This window comes from Amyelois transitella, chromosome 2 (assembly GCF_032362555.1).
Source record: "Amyelois transitella isolate CPQ chromosome 2, ilAmyTran1.1, whole genome shotgun sequence".
Classification (NCBI taxonomy): domain Eukaryota; kingdom Metazoa; phylum Arthropoda; class Insecta; order Lepidoptera; family Pyralidae; genus Amyelois; species Amyelois transitella.
The window spans coordinates 9,560,384-9,572,573 of NC_083505.1; the positions used below are offsets into that span (position 1 = coordinate 9,560,384).

General features: G+C 34.3%; 1 protein-coding gene across 1 annotated transcript in view; it reads right to left on the reverse strand.

Annotated features, from left to right (window-relative positions):
- Window positions 1–11,571, reverse strand: part of LOC106143583 (hydrocephalus-inducing protein homolog) — a 36,781-nt gene extending 25,210 nt beyond the window's left edge. Inside the window, 25 exon segments of the mRNA XM_060944900.1 lie at window positions 180–321; window positions 582–721; window positions 1,073–1,282; window positions 1,491–1,673; window positions 1,768–1,941; window positions 2,190–3,059; window positions 3,157–3,330; window positions 3,623–4,065; window positions 4,721–4,986; window positions 5,200–5,393; window positions 5,608–5,757; window positions 5,956–6,142; window positions 6,235–6,356; window positions 6,508–6,741; window positions 6,816–7,036; window positions 7,573–7,640; window positions 7,768–7,972; window positions 8,089–8,326; window positions 8,413–8,621; window positions 8,841–9,023; window positions 9,316–9,440; window positions 9,526–9,664; window positions 9,745–9,943; window positions 10,872–11,081; window positions 11,476–11,571. Coding sequence (XP_060800883.1) covers window positions 180–321; window positions 582–721; window positions 1,073–1,282; window positions 1,491–1,673; window positions 1,768–1,941; window positions 2,190–3,059; window positions 3,157–3,330; window positions 3,623–4,065; window positions 4,721–4,986; window positions 5,200–5,393; window positions 5,608–5,757; window positions 5,956–6,142; window positions 6,235–6,356; window positions 6,508–6,741; window positions 6,816–7,036; window positions 7,573–7,640; window positions 7,768–7,972; window positions 8,089–8,326; window positions 8,413–8,621; window positions 8,841–9,023; window positions 9,316–9,440; window positions 9,526–9,664; window positions 9,745–9,943; window positions 10,872–11,081; window positions 11,476–11,571 — 5,382 coding nt within the window.
- Window positions 11,572–12,190: the final 619 nt, after the last annotated feature.

The window sequence follows — 12,190 nt, forward strand, 5'->3', positions numbered from 1 at the left end:
AGTTTTTTTATTTAATAAAAGCTCATGTCATAAAAGATAATAAAATTATATCGCTATCCTTCCCACAAATATTCGACTAACATTTTACCTGTATACTTGGATCCGTTTTGTTGAAAATACGTACATAAGTATAAATCGCAAGTATGAATTAAAAGAAATAAAGATAAGTTCTCCGTGACCTCCATAGTTGGCTTGAACGCGATGCTAAGCCAGCCTCCCTCACCCGGCTCATACTTCCCGGAGCTATCAAGCACCACCATGGGATTGGGTCCTGGCGCCTTCAGTCTTAATGTCACATACCATATACATGTCGGTCTTCCGCTGTATGATAAAATATATTATACCCAATTATGTATACTTCTCAAGTAAAAACTAAAACAACGTTCTACGTCGTAGATTTAAGTACCTAGTCGAAATCCTTCTATGCTACCGTCGTACGTACGCAGCAATCTTACTTCGTAGAAGGACTACGAGATGACTACGACGTAGAACGCTACGGAGCGTAGCCGGCTAAGATTTTTATTGCTACATAAAGTTTCGTTTCTTTTTAAGTTTTAGTACATATCTTTAAAGCCACTTACACGTTTTTGAGAGGGATTGAAGTAATTATTTTATCACCACATCTGACCGAGCCAAAGTTTATCATAGTCACATTGGACATTAAATATGGCACTGCACAAAGTGCTTTGATATATACTGGTATTGTGACACCATAGGGTACCTGAAATTTTATTTATAAGGAGGTGAGGATGATTTTTATAAGAATTTTACAACCTAGCTGTCGCCCGCGGCTTCACTCGCATTTATTTGTAGTTCGGTGTTTTTTAATGTTAAATCTATTTTACCAAGTACATCGTATTTCTTATGTAAAAAAGTTACTCATAAACTATTCATACGTCGAAAATGTTTACATTTACAATTTCTAGTAAAATTTAAAAGTATTATTTTCAATCCCCACAAAAGCTTGCTCAACTGTAAAATGATGTAAATCTCAGTACAAGGACTAAAATAGTCTTGAGTGCAAAAAGTGGATCTGAAAGTGGAGTGAAAAATATATTATTGACATTATTACATCCAAGTTGAAATACGTTTCGACGGTCTGTTCCAATTCCGTAAAATCATTTGAAGTTGGCATAAAGCCAATGTCCAGCTTTCCACTTTCCCCGGGAGTCAATTTGCCACAAATTTTCACGGTCAGCCATGGAGGTATGCGAGTCCCTTTAGCAAAGTGTATTTTGGTCGGAATCGGACCATAGTTTATTATTTCAGTTGTGGATTGTATCTGAAAGTATAATGAATTGTCATCCGTATAAATATTGTAGAGCGAAAAGTTTCGTATTATTGTTTGAATTCCAAACAAATAAATTTTGATAGATTGCTCTAAAATTAATGTAACAAAAATCTCGTTTATTTCTTAGAAATTTCGGGATATCCTTCCATAATGTACTCCGCTACACTTTTTCTGTAGTTTAGAGTTTTAAATTACTCACAGTACTTCCTGTTATAACCACGCCATAGTCAATAACGTAAGGAGTCGTATGGAAGCCCGGAATAGGGCCCATTTTGTTAGTATTAGAATACACAGTTAGGATTTCAGGTCTCAATTTTATATGCTCTATAACTAGCATTCTCTCTATTGCCAATTCTATGTCCATCACAGTGGGATATTCATCCTTAAAAATAATTATATTTCAATCAATGGAGATACATATATTTCTTGATTATTATTTGATAACGTTACCAATAAAATGTTAATTATTTTTTTACCAGTGAGGAGCATATGTGCCAACCAGTTTGCAGATCAGGATCTTCGTGACATTTATCGTAATCTAAATTATCAATCTGTTTTTCTAATTTATCCTTTCCGAAAAACTCATTTATAGCTTTCATGTACTCGTGCGTTAGTGCTGGAATCGCTAGGTAACCCAATTCTGCATTTAGCTGAAATATCATTAAAATCAGTTTTGTAATAATATATGAAACAAAAAACAAGTAGACAATATTAGTTATTCAATTAATGCTCAAACCCAGGCTCAATCTAAATATATTAAAGCGTATTTTAATTTTAAGTTTAAACATAGAAGAAATAAGTACCTAAGTACACGAAAATAAATTGAAAACTGTAGGACAACAGCATGTACCATACAATACTAGAATAGATTAATTAGAAGTTATTTTTTATAACCTACGTTTTTAATATCTGGTCTTGGTAATGACATGTAAACTTGTGGGACCACACCCCAACCGAATATCTCAATAGGAATGTGGGGTAAGTGACCAATTTCTAACACGAACACTCTTTTAAAGTAACCTACTACACCAGGTCTAATGACTACTTTCATTTCTGCCTCCTCTTCTGGTTCTAATATTTTGTTCCGTGGCACCAAATCCAAAATGGTGCCTTGTAATTCATTTTCGAATTTAGGCTCATTCAAATAAGTTTTATATTCAAATGTCAGTTGCGCATTATTATTTATAATCAATTGTTCTGACGCAGGTTCATGAAAAGATCTTATTTTGAAGTTAAGTTTATGTGTATTGATTTTGTAAACTAAATCAGAACTTTGTCCGAAAACAGTGATAAGTTCAGAAGGTCCACCCAATACTTCACATTCCAGGGTAGCTCGAACACTGATATTTGTTTTAGGCGTGAATATTACATGTATGTACTGAACTTCATTTGGTTTTAATAAACCACGGTGTGGCATAAGTTGCAGTAAGTCGTTAGTAATGTTATCTTGATATTTTGGTAATTTCTTGAATTTATAATTCCATTCAAATTGCGGTTCTAAGTCAACTTCTATCATTGGGGTTACTTTTGACATTATACTTGTTCTTAAACTTTTGGTATCTTTTATAGATTGCTTGGCGATGGGCTGACCAATAATATCAGATTCGGTTTCTACTTCTAAATCATCTGTATGTTTGTCATTGTTGGCTGTATTCGTTTTCCTGCCTGAAAGAAATTAAATCATTCAAAATTACTCAAAAAGAATCTTAAATCATAAAATTAAATATGTGTTACCATCAGATTCTTTCTTCTGTGACATGTTACATCGCTTGTCTTTTTCATGCTGTTTGCAACATAAACATATTAATTTTTGGACGGTTAATAAAGAACATTTGTTATTCAAAATTGACAAAAAAAATACGAACTGTTATAGAACATTTTTTCCACTGAAACCTATAACAGGCTAAAAGTGGAGTTAAATTTTGTATTTGTATGGTTTTACTTTTAATGCTACCATTTAAAATAGATTGAAAATCAACTCTTGGTGTAAAAACAAACACATTGGGAAAATTTATTTTTCCGACAAGTTTAATTGCATCCTGAAATGAAAAACAAAAATTCAGTCATATCACACTCAAACATTTTGAATTATTCATCATTCATTCACACAATCACGTCCACATCCCTTGCGGGGTAGACAAAGCTAGTAGTCTTTAAATACTGGCCACTTTCAGCTGTTTGGCTTAATGATAGAATTGAGATTCAGACAGGTTGCTAGCCCATCGCCTAAAAGAAGAATCCCAAGTTTATAAGCCCATCCCTTTGTCGCCTTTTCGACGCAGTGCGTAGATTTTAGATGCAATGGAATTATATGCAAACTAATTTACGTACCTTATTTTTATGACCTCTGAACTTAGTTTTCATCAAGTCACAGTATATTTTAGATTTCAGTGACACATGTTTCGTGGTATCTAACAAAATTTGTATTTTCATAATTTCCTGATCTTCTAATCTTTCTTCAATAGTGTGAGTTAGATTGAAAGCCATCTTAATTTTATTGATGTCTTGGAAAAAATGTAACGGCTCTTTCCGTGTGGGCTCTACGGGTCTTTGAGTTAAGTAATCTATAAACAATTTTGATTGGAATGGACCAATTTCATTGTGCATATTAGGAACGTTTAAATCACATTCATTGTAACAAATGCAACAACATAAATGTTCTTCTTCAGGTGGGATCTTATAAGTGTGTTGCTTCTGAATAATTGCGAACGGTGGCCGCACGCTTATGTCCATATCCAATGGCAACTTTGACACATTTTTTATAGTTACTATATCTGTAAACAGATACATTATGCAAATCAAAGGAACTACTAAAAATAACTAAATTTAATGAGTTTCTTTGATCCTTTTCTGACTTTAATACCATGTTTGTTCAATATATTTTAAAAATAGATATTTTACCTGTCATTCATTAATTTATTTAACTTTATATAAAATCACGCCTCTTTCCCGGAGGAGTAGGCAGAGACTTCATCTTTCCACTTGCCACGATCTCTACATACTTCCTTCGCTTCGGCGGTTTCGGGTACTCTTGACCTGACTCTTTACCATTTATTCTGCTTTCGTGCTTCTTTTGCCATACCCAACTTTCACTCCCAAACATTAATGTCGGGACCAACACACCCCCATGCACAGCCGGTCGAGCCTTTTTGGATAATTTAAACAATTAAGTTTATATCCCTTTCGGGGTAGACAGAGCCAGCAGTCTTGAAAAACTGATAGGGCACGTCCAGCTGTTAGGCTGAATGATAGAATTGAGATTTAAATAGTGATAGGTTGCTAGTCCATCGTCTAAAAGGAGAATTCCAAGTTTATAAACCCTTATCACCTTTTTATCCCTTAGTCACCTTTTACGACATCCATGGAAAAGAGATGGAGTGGCCCTATTATTTTTTATGTTGGTGCCGGGAACCACACGTCAGTCATTACCTGTCAGTTTATAATATTCGCTGTACGGGCCGTAATCATATTGAAATTCTATCATTGTCGCTGACACTTCAATTTTCGGATCAACGAATTCTGCTGTTATTTGGCATTCTAATAACAGTTCCTTTTTATTAATACCTTCTACGCTTCCGACTAAATACCACATTTCCTTAATTGTAGTGACTTTATGCGACAACCCTGTTATAGTCAAATCTATTTTTTCTCCAGAAGCCATTTTGAAGTTTTTTGGGTCTAAATTAAAGAAACCTCTGAAATGATCATCAAAAATACGTTAATACAATATATTTCTGAAAGAATTTAAGGAAAAAATGATGAATATAAGTTGGGCGATTATAACAGTTTTTACGTTAAGTACTTATCGTTTGAATATAATTTCCATACTATGCAATAAAACGTGTGCCCTTTCCTTTATTAATTTACATCAATGAAGCTACACATTTAATTGACATTTAACTACTTACGAAGTTTGTGGCTTAGTTTTAGGTGCTTTGTAATGTTCACTCCATTCTAATGCATGCAGGCGGGTTCCACAGTTCTCCATAACAACGGTGGCATGTAAAGGTATTCTGGTGAAATTACGTCCAAGAAAAATTCTGTCACGCAGTTCTCCCACTAAAATACTTGTGCCAATTCCGGTGGCAGATAATGGCACCAACTGCATTAATGATGACACAAAAATTAATACAAATTATGGCGCACCTGTTGGATGTCCTGCTTATCCTAACGTCGCTTGGAGGATAGCTTGTAATAATTATGAGATAGTCCTCTGTCTAGCGTGGCATAAATAACATAAAAATTTCTTTCTACATTTAGATTTTTCTATTTTTCCTATAAATTCAGAAGAATAACAAGATATTCGTTATACCCACAATATCTTTCACTTTTTCTAATTGTATAACAGCTTTGTTTGTGTAAGAGTCTGCATCCAATAAATATAATGTTAGACACAAATCGGTCTCCGATTCTGGCGCCACATGCCCTTCACTTGGATGAATATTCCATCGTCCATCCTTGTTCAGCTGATAAAATGGAAATTTAAAACCTATTAAAGCACCAAAATTTAACTAATAAAGGAGAAATGAGGAAGATCAATAACTTCATAAAATATTGAAAGGGAAAAGTGATTTACTTCAAGCAGATTACTTTATTTCAATGATTTCAATTTCATCTCGATAATATTTGTAACTTTGTTATTATGTTATATATCATAAGCATACCAGGGAAGCTTTGAAATTGACGTAAACAGGAGAATCGTTACAAAGAGTCAGAACTTTTTGTGATTTCGTAAGCAATTTGACTTGACCCCAATGCAGTGCTACAGGCGTACATGTAACTATTGGTCGCACGCCGGTTCCCGTAATATGACATATTTCTATTGGCTTCGACATTCCAAAGAGACGTAAACTAAAATAAAATGAAGGGGAGGTTATACTAATAGCAGAATAATTCATTGATGTAATAAAGAAATAAGGATTCAAAATAAAACATGATCGTACCGAATCGTATACTCTTGAACGCCTAGAACACTGGTTTTAATTGTTACTGGCAAGCTGAATGTACTGTTCGGTTCAATCATTCCTTCTTTGACTCCGACCGTGACTTCCAAAGTAGATTCCTCCTAATTAATATATATTCATTTAAAGTATATTTTTTCCTTAAAAAGTGGACAGCGAATAGACGGAGCATACGATATACATTTCAAGTTTAATACAATTGTAGGTAAAATTCTTAATTGATTTGCTCCACGCGACACCGCTTATCATATTTACCTCTGGCTCCTCTAACGTGAAATATCCCCAAAACTCATTGACTGTTAATTGAATGTCGTTTACATAAGGAAAATCAATGAAGCATGCACGAAGCTTGATTTCGGGAGCAGGTGTAATGTCAGGCACTTTAGCGTCGAACATTACTGGCAGAATTATAGGAGGACTATCAGATTTATCTAGCTCTAGTTCCAAAGAAGTTTGGTTAGCTCTTATAAGGTTTGCCGTTAGTGAAACCTAAAAAAAAATGGATGCATCAAGTTAACAGTTAAGTAAAAAAGTTACTTAGTCAACCAAGTAAATCAACTTACTTTCAAAGAAACTCTAGACTCTGGCCCCATCTCTATCCTACAAGGCTCGATGTTGAACTCTCTCGGCCATTGCGGAATACTTGGTTTCGGGCTATCAGCCACGGCGTAGTCTGCTAGAGTCATACTGCTCACTTCCGGACCATCGGATGATATTTTCACAGACGCAGTGACGTTCACTACTGACTCGTTAATTACATCGACTTTTAACGTTTTGGGCAATCCTATACATTATCATTATCTATGAATCATCATCTTACATACATACATACATATGGTCACGTCTATATCCCATGCGGGGTAGACAGAGCCAATAGTCTTGAAAAGACTGAATGGCCACTTTCAGCTATTTGGCTTAATGATAGAATTGAGATTCAAATAGTGACAGGTTGCTAGCCCATCGCCTAAAAAGAATCCCAAGTTTGTAAGCCTATTCCTTAGTCGCCTTTTACGACATCCATGGGAAAGAGATGGAGTGGTCCTATTCTTTTTTGTATTGGTGCCGGGAACCACACGGCACTGCCGGGAACCACACGGCATCATCTTCAATAGACTAATTTATAATTCTTACATTACCGACTGACTGACAGTCAACGTACAGCTAAATGTAGGAGAAGTTTGGGATGTTCTTTCTAGAAATGGTATAGGAGGCTAGGAGGCACTAAAAGAAGAAATGCCAAATTTTTTGGGGAACAGAAAAAACTTAAACAAGATTTTTAATTTTCCACAATTTTTAAATAAAAGTATAGTAATTACTTACCCACACTAACTTTTCCAAAATCTAAACAAGGTATGCTAAAAGTCAAGGATGGATATATGATTTCACCCCTAAAAATAACGTTAAATAATTAATATTGATGTGAAACAGAACCATTATTAATGATTATTTTTCTCTAATAATTGTAAAGTATCTTGTCGTATTCGTATATCTCTTAATAATAACGAAATCACGTACTTTAAGTACAACTTCAACACGACACTGGTATCGCGTACAATAAAGTTGATTTCTTCAAAATAAGGCCCTTGATTAGAGTTACTGAAGGAAATAACAAATATCTCTCTTTCGCCGGGACGAAGACAGTGCATTTCTGGAGTACATTTGATATTACTTCCGAACAATGTCGGCACTTCTTTATACACTATCACGCCATTTATGTGTCCTGTAACCAGTTAACTAATTTAACAATTTTAAGAGAGGGCTCTACTTACTATTCTACTACAATTTCTCTACATGTTATCAATTTTAAAATGCAGAAAAAGAATGTTTGTTTTTAACCTTTATTGACTGCAACCACTTCATAGTTATACATCTTGTTTATGTAAACACAATCCATATCCAATGTTTCCAAGTTAAGATGGATTGCTGGCGGTAGAGAATTCCCCACCATCTTGAGAGGCACGCGTTCGTATACACCATCAATATCTAAGTACGCTGTAGCATCAAATTCTCCCACTTGTTTTGGCGAGAATGTTATAACTAGTTCTGTGCATTTATTAGGCCATAACTTGCCACTCTAAAAACAAACAAATAACTTCCTAATAATTCTTAAAATAGTTAAAAAATGGTCGTAGAAAAAAAATACATTGATTTATTACTAACAATAGGAGTTATAGAGAAATGTGTATCCTGGAAAGTCAGAGTTTCATCAGCCACTAAAGCTTGAATTTCATCGAAAAATATTCTAGTGTAAACTCTTTCGTGCTCGTCGCTGCTCAGGACGTCATACCTGACGAGTTTGGTGTATTTAGCAGATTCAATATCTTTAACGTTGTAGAATATAGTAGCTAACTTCACTTTTTCTTGAAAATCTGCAAAAATGTTCATTTCATTAATTTTTTTGTAGAGCAACTCAAACTTTTGCTATTTAGTTAGTAAACATTATTAGATAAGTAATAAAATAAACTTTTGGCGATGTATAAATGCCAGAGTAGAAATAAATTGAATACATTGACTTTAGTCTGAAACATATATTAAAAATATAATATTAATATTTAACACGTAATAAAATGAATATACACTATGCCCACCGTAGTAGACACATTCATTCTTCATACACATGAAAGTAATAATGTGGTCTGATTTATTGGTGATCTTGAAGGTTTGCTGGCGCACCATCGTATTGTAGGTATCCGGAAACCTCACCACAGCCTTCTCCAACTCTATGTTCACTGTGTGCGTTGACCCTGCCAACTTTATATGGAAGTGCTCGCCTGGATAAGGAATTTGGACAATGCAAAGTCTGCTGCATGCAAAAATTTTGTACGTAAAATTATCTATGTGCTATCCTTCATGAGTAGATATTTTTGAGATCCCTCAATGTGTCAATGTTAAACAGTACAACTAAAGGATAAAAGCACTGTTACATCAAAGTGGATTTATACGTGACGCTGCCAACCTTTCTGTAGATTCGAATCGACTATTTTTAAAACGATACCTAGTTAAAGTAAATAAATTGCATAAACGGTAGTCATGATGACCTAGATACTTAAATGTGATACTTACCTGTTTCTAAAATAGCATATAACACTCCGTTGGTTTCTCCGAGATGCATTGTTTTAAATCCAACCTTGATTTGAATCTTTTGGTTCGGAATCAAATAAGCAGATTTAGGTTGCACGGTGAACGGGCTAAAAGTGAGAAAAATGGTAAAAAGGTGATAATTGTTAAAAAAACTATTATTTGCGTTGTTCCTCAATAAATAGCATATCTTACCTCCTTGTTTGAAGTGTGAAACCCGCAGGGACGGCACCAATATTATGAATTGTCATAAGATACGAGTTTTCAACTTTCAACGGAACTTTTGGTATGACAATTTGATCCGGAAAGTCGAATACAGGCCTCGGGCCCATTGCTATCAATAATACAAAAAATAATTAATACTTATTCTCATTCAAACGTACTACGAAGCAGTAGATTAGATAATAAACACACCAATAAAAGCTACAATATACTGATCAACGTCGGTATAAAACATGACTCTGTGGGTATAATCCTCGTATTGAACCGGCGTGAAAGTAACGGCAAACGTCACGCTGATGCCTGGAGCTAAGCGTGATAAGAGCTGCCCACTGCAGGGCTTCACGGAGAAATATGAAGACTCCTTGTACACCATATTGAGGTACGAAGGGCTCTGGGGAAAAATAATTGTATAGAAGTTTAATTTCGACAAAGTTATGAGATTTTTCTAATAGTTATGTATATTCCTATAATATTATTCCGTAGATAAAGTTGGTTCTGCCAAAACAGTGCGGGTTCATACATTCCATGTAGTGTCTCTGTGGCGCTAAAAAGGATTTGATTGGAGTCTCCTTTTAAGCGTGCAAGCCTGTACCAGGAGACCCCGCTCTGAAATATTAGCATATAATGAAGCATTAAACAGTTAAAAATAACTTAGTTAAAATATGTTATTCAATTATAATAATGTGTAAAAGTGTTAGGTATATTAAACTGTAGTTTATACTGATATACATTCAACTTAATAAAGTCTCAGTCTGATCATATCCTTTAGTTTCAAGCCATCCAATTATCGCAGCTTTACATTCTTTGTACAACTTACTGTATATATAATTCTCTTTATTTATTTTATTATATAAACGTGCTGAAATAACATAAAACTGTCTTTGTGCAAAAAAGTCTTGGTCTGTGGTTCTATTGCTATATGATTTCTTCTCCTGTTCTCCACTTCAGGATCATAGTCTATAACTTTATGCTTATTTAACACACTTTATATAATAATTCCGTTGGATAGTCTTTTTTCTTAAAATACATAATTTTAATAAGAAACCTCTGGGCTCTTTCCAATCCTAAGAAGTGGGTCTTAGCAGCACTTCATGATGAGAATCGAACTTTTTCTGATTGGCGTGGATCTTGGATGTTTCTCTATATAAGTATTTATTATAAAATATAGTATCGTTGAGTATTACACATGTTTCGCACTTAGAGGCTAACTCAATCTGTGTAATTTGTCCCGTATAAGTATATTTATTATTATTTATCTATATAACTAGTCTTAGCAGAAGGAATTACATCTAAAAAGCGCAGAAATAAAAAAATCATACCTTACTGATGTTTTTTACAGAGAATTTAGCAACTATCTTATCATTTGGCTTGAAGTTTTGGAACACAATAACTCTTGGTGTAAATGACAGTACTGGTATACGGCCTTTGCTTCCCGCCCTGACCATATTTTCTACATCAATACCATTAAGATTTTGCAATCTCTCTAAAGTACTCATGCGCATTTCCTTTTCATATTGGGATGGAATGATCTGCGAGAAAATTTAAAATTGTTTAACAATATTCTTATAAAGTTATATTTTTATTCGTTATAGTTTTGTAAATATTTTTTTACTTTATCACTTTTCATCAGAAATTATTGGAAAAATTAAGAATCATCAAAGGCTTAATATTCATAATGTCCATTACACATACTTTTCGATAGCTACGATCCCTGCATACCTACTTCTTTTGCTTCCTTCATATTCATCGACCTTTTAAGCTTAGATTAATATCTTTAACAAGGCTGAAATGTACTTTTTTAAAGCTAGCACTAGATCCTGAATTTCTACATCAGAATTTAATTATAACGTTTATCAAATACAAGAAGGATGTAGCTACTGTACAATACACCCCATTGTCAAGATGTGTATAAACATAATCTACCTCTTCCGTTGGATCCAACAGTTTCTTCTTAGCAACCAAATGATAAAGTTCAGACGTAAAGTACCCATTTTGTTTAAAATTATGTAATATTTCCATCGTGAAACATTAATTGGCAAATCAGTTCACGCAAAACAATGTCTGACACATCGTTGTTTACTTAAATGCCAGTGGTTGCTAAGGTTTAGCCGAAGGTAATCCCCATTAAAATAAAAACATAACTAGCCAGTTCTATTTTTAACTAAGAGAATAAGCATTTTGTTTTTCTTCCGTATTAAAATCGTGAGATAATAATAAAGACGAAGCAAAGTTAAGCTTTTGTTTTCGCGAATTTCGCCAAGAATACAAACCTACTAAAAAGTATAGGTAGTAGGCTATATATTTTCCTTGGAAAGTTATGGCAACTTTATCCATAAAGATTTCCTCAGATTCCTATTGATACTGAATATGCTGATTATGATCGAACGAAATCGTGGACGAAAGCTGGTTTGAAGTGCATTTGTTGATCAAAAAGCGAATAAGACAAAATTTGAGCCCTCCTTTAATGTCTTCGCCGCAGTCGAGCGCAAATAATTTAATACGAGTATGACGTTCCTTAAATCTTGTCACCTAATTATCTCGCCGGCGCCGTTCAGGAAACTATTTCGCAAACTTTTTTATGCGAGCTAGAGGGCTCAGTAGAGTGCGGAAATAGCTTCGCGTAGTAATTTTAGTAAAA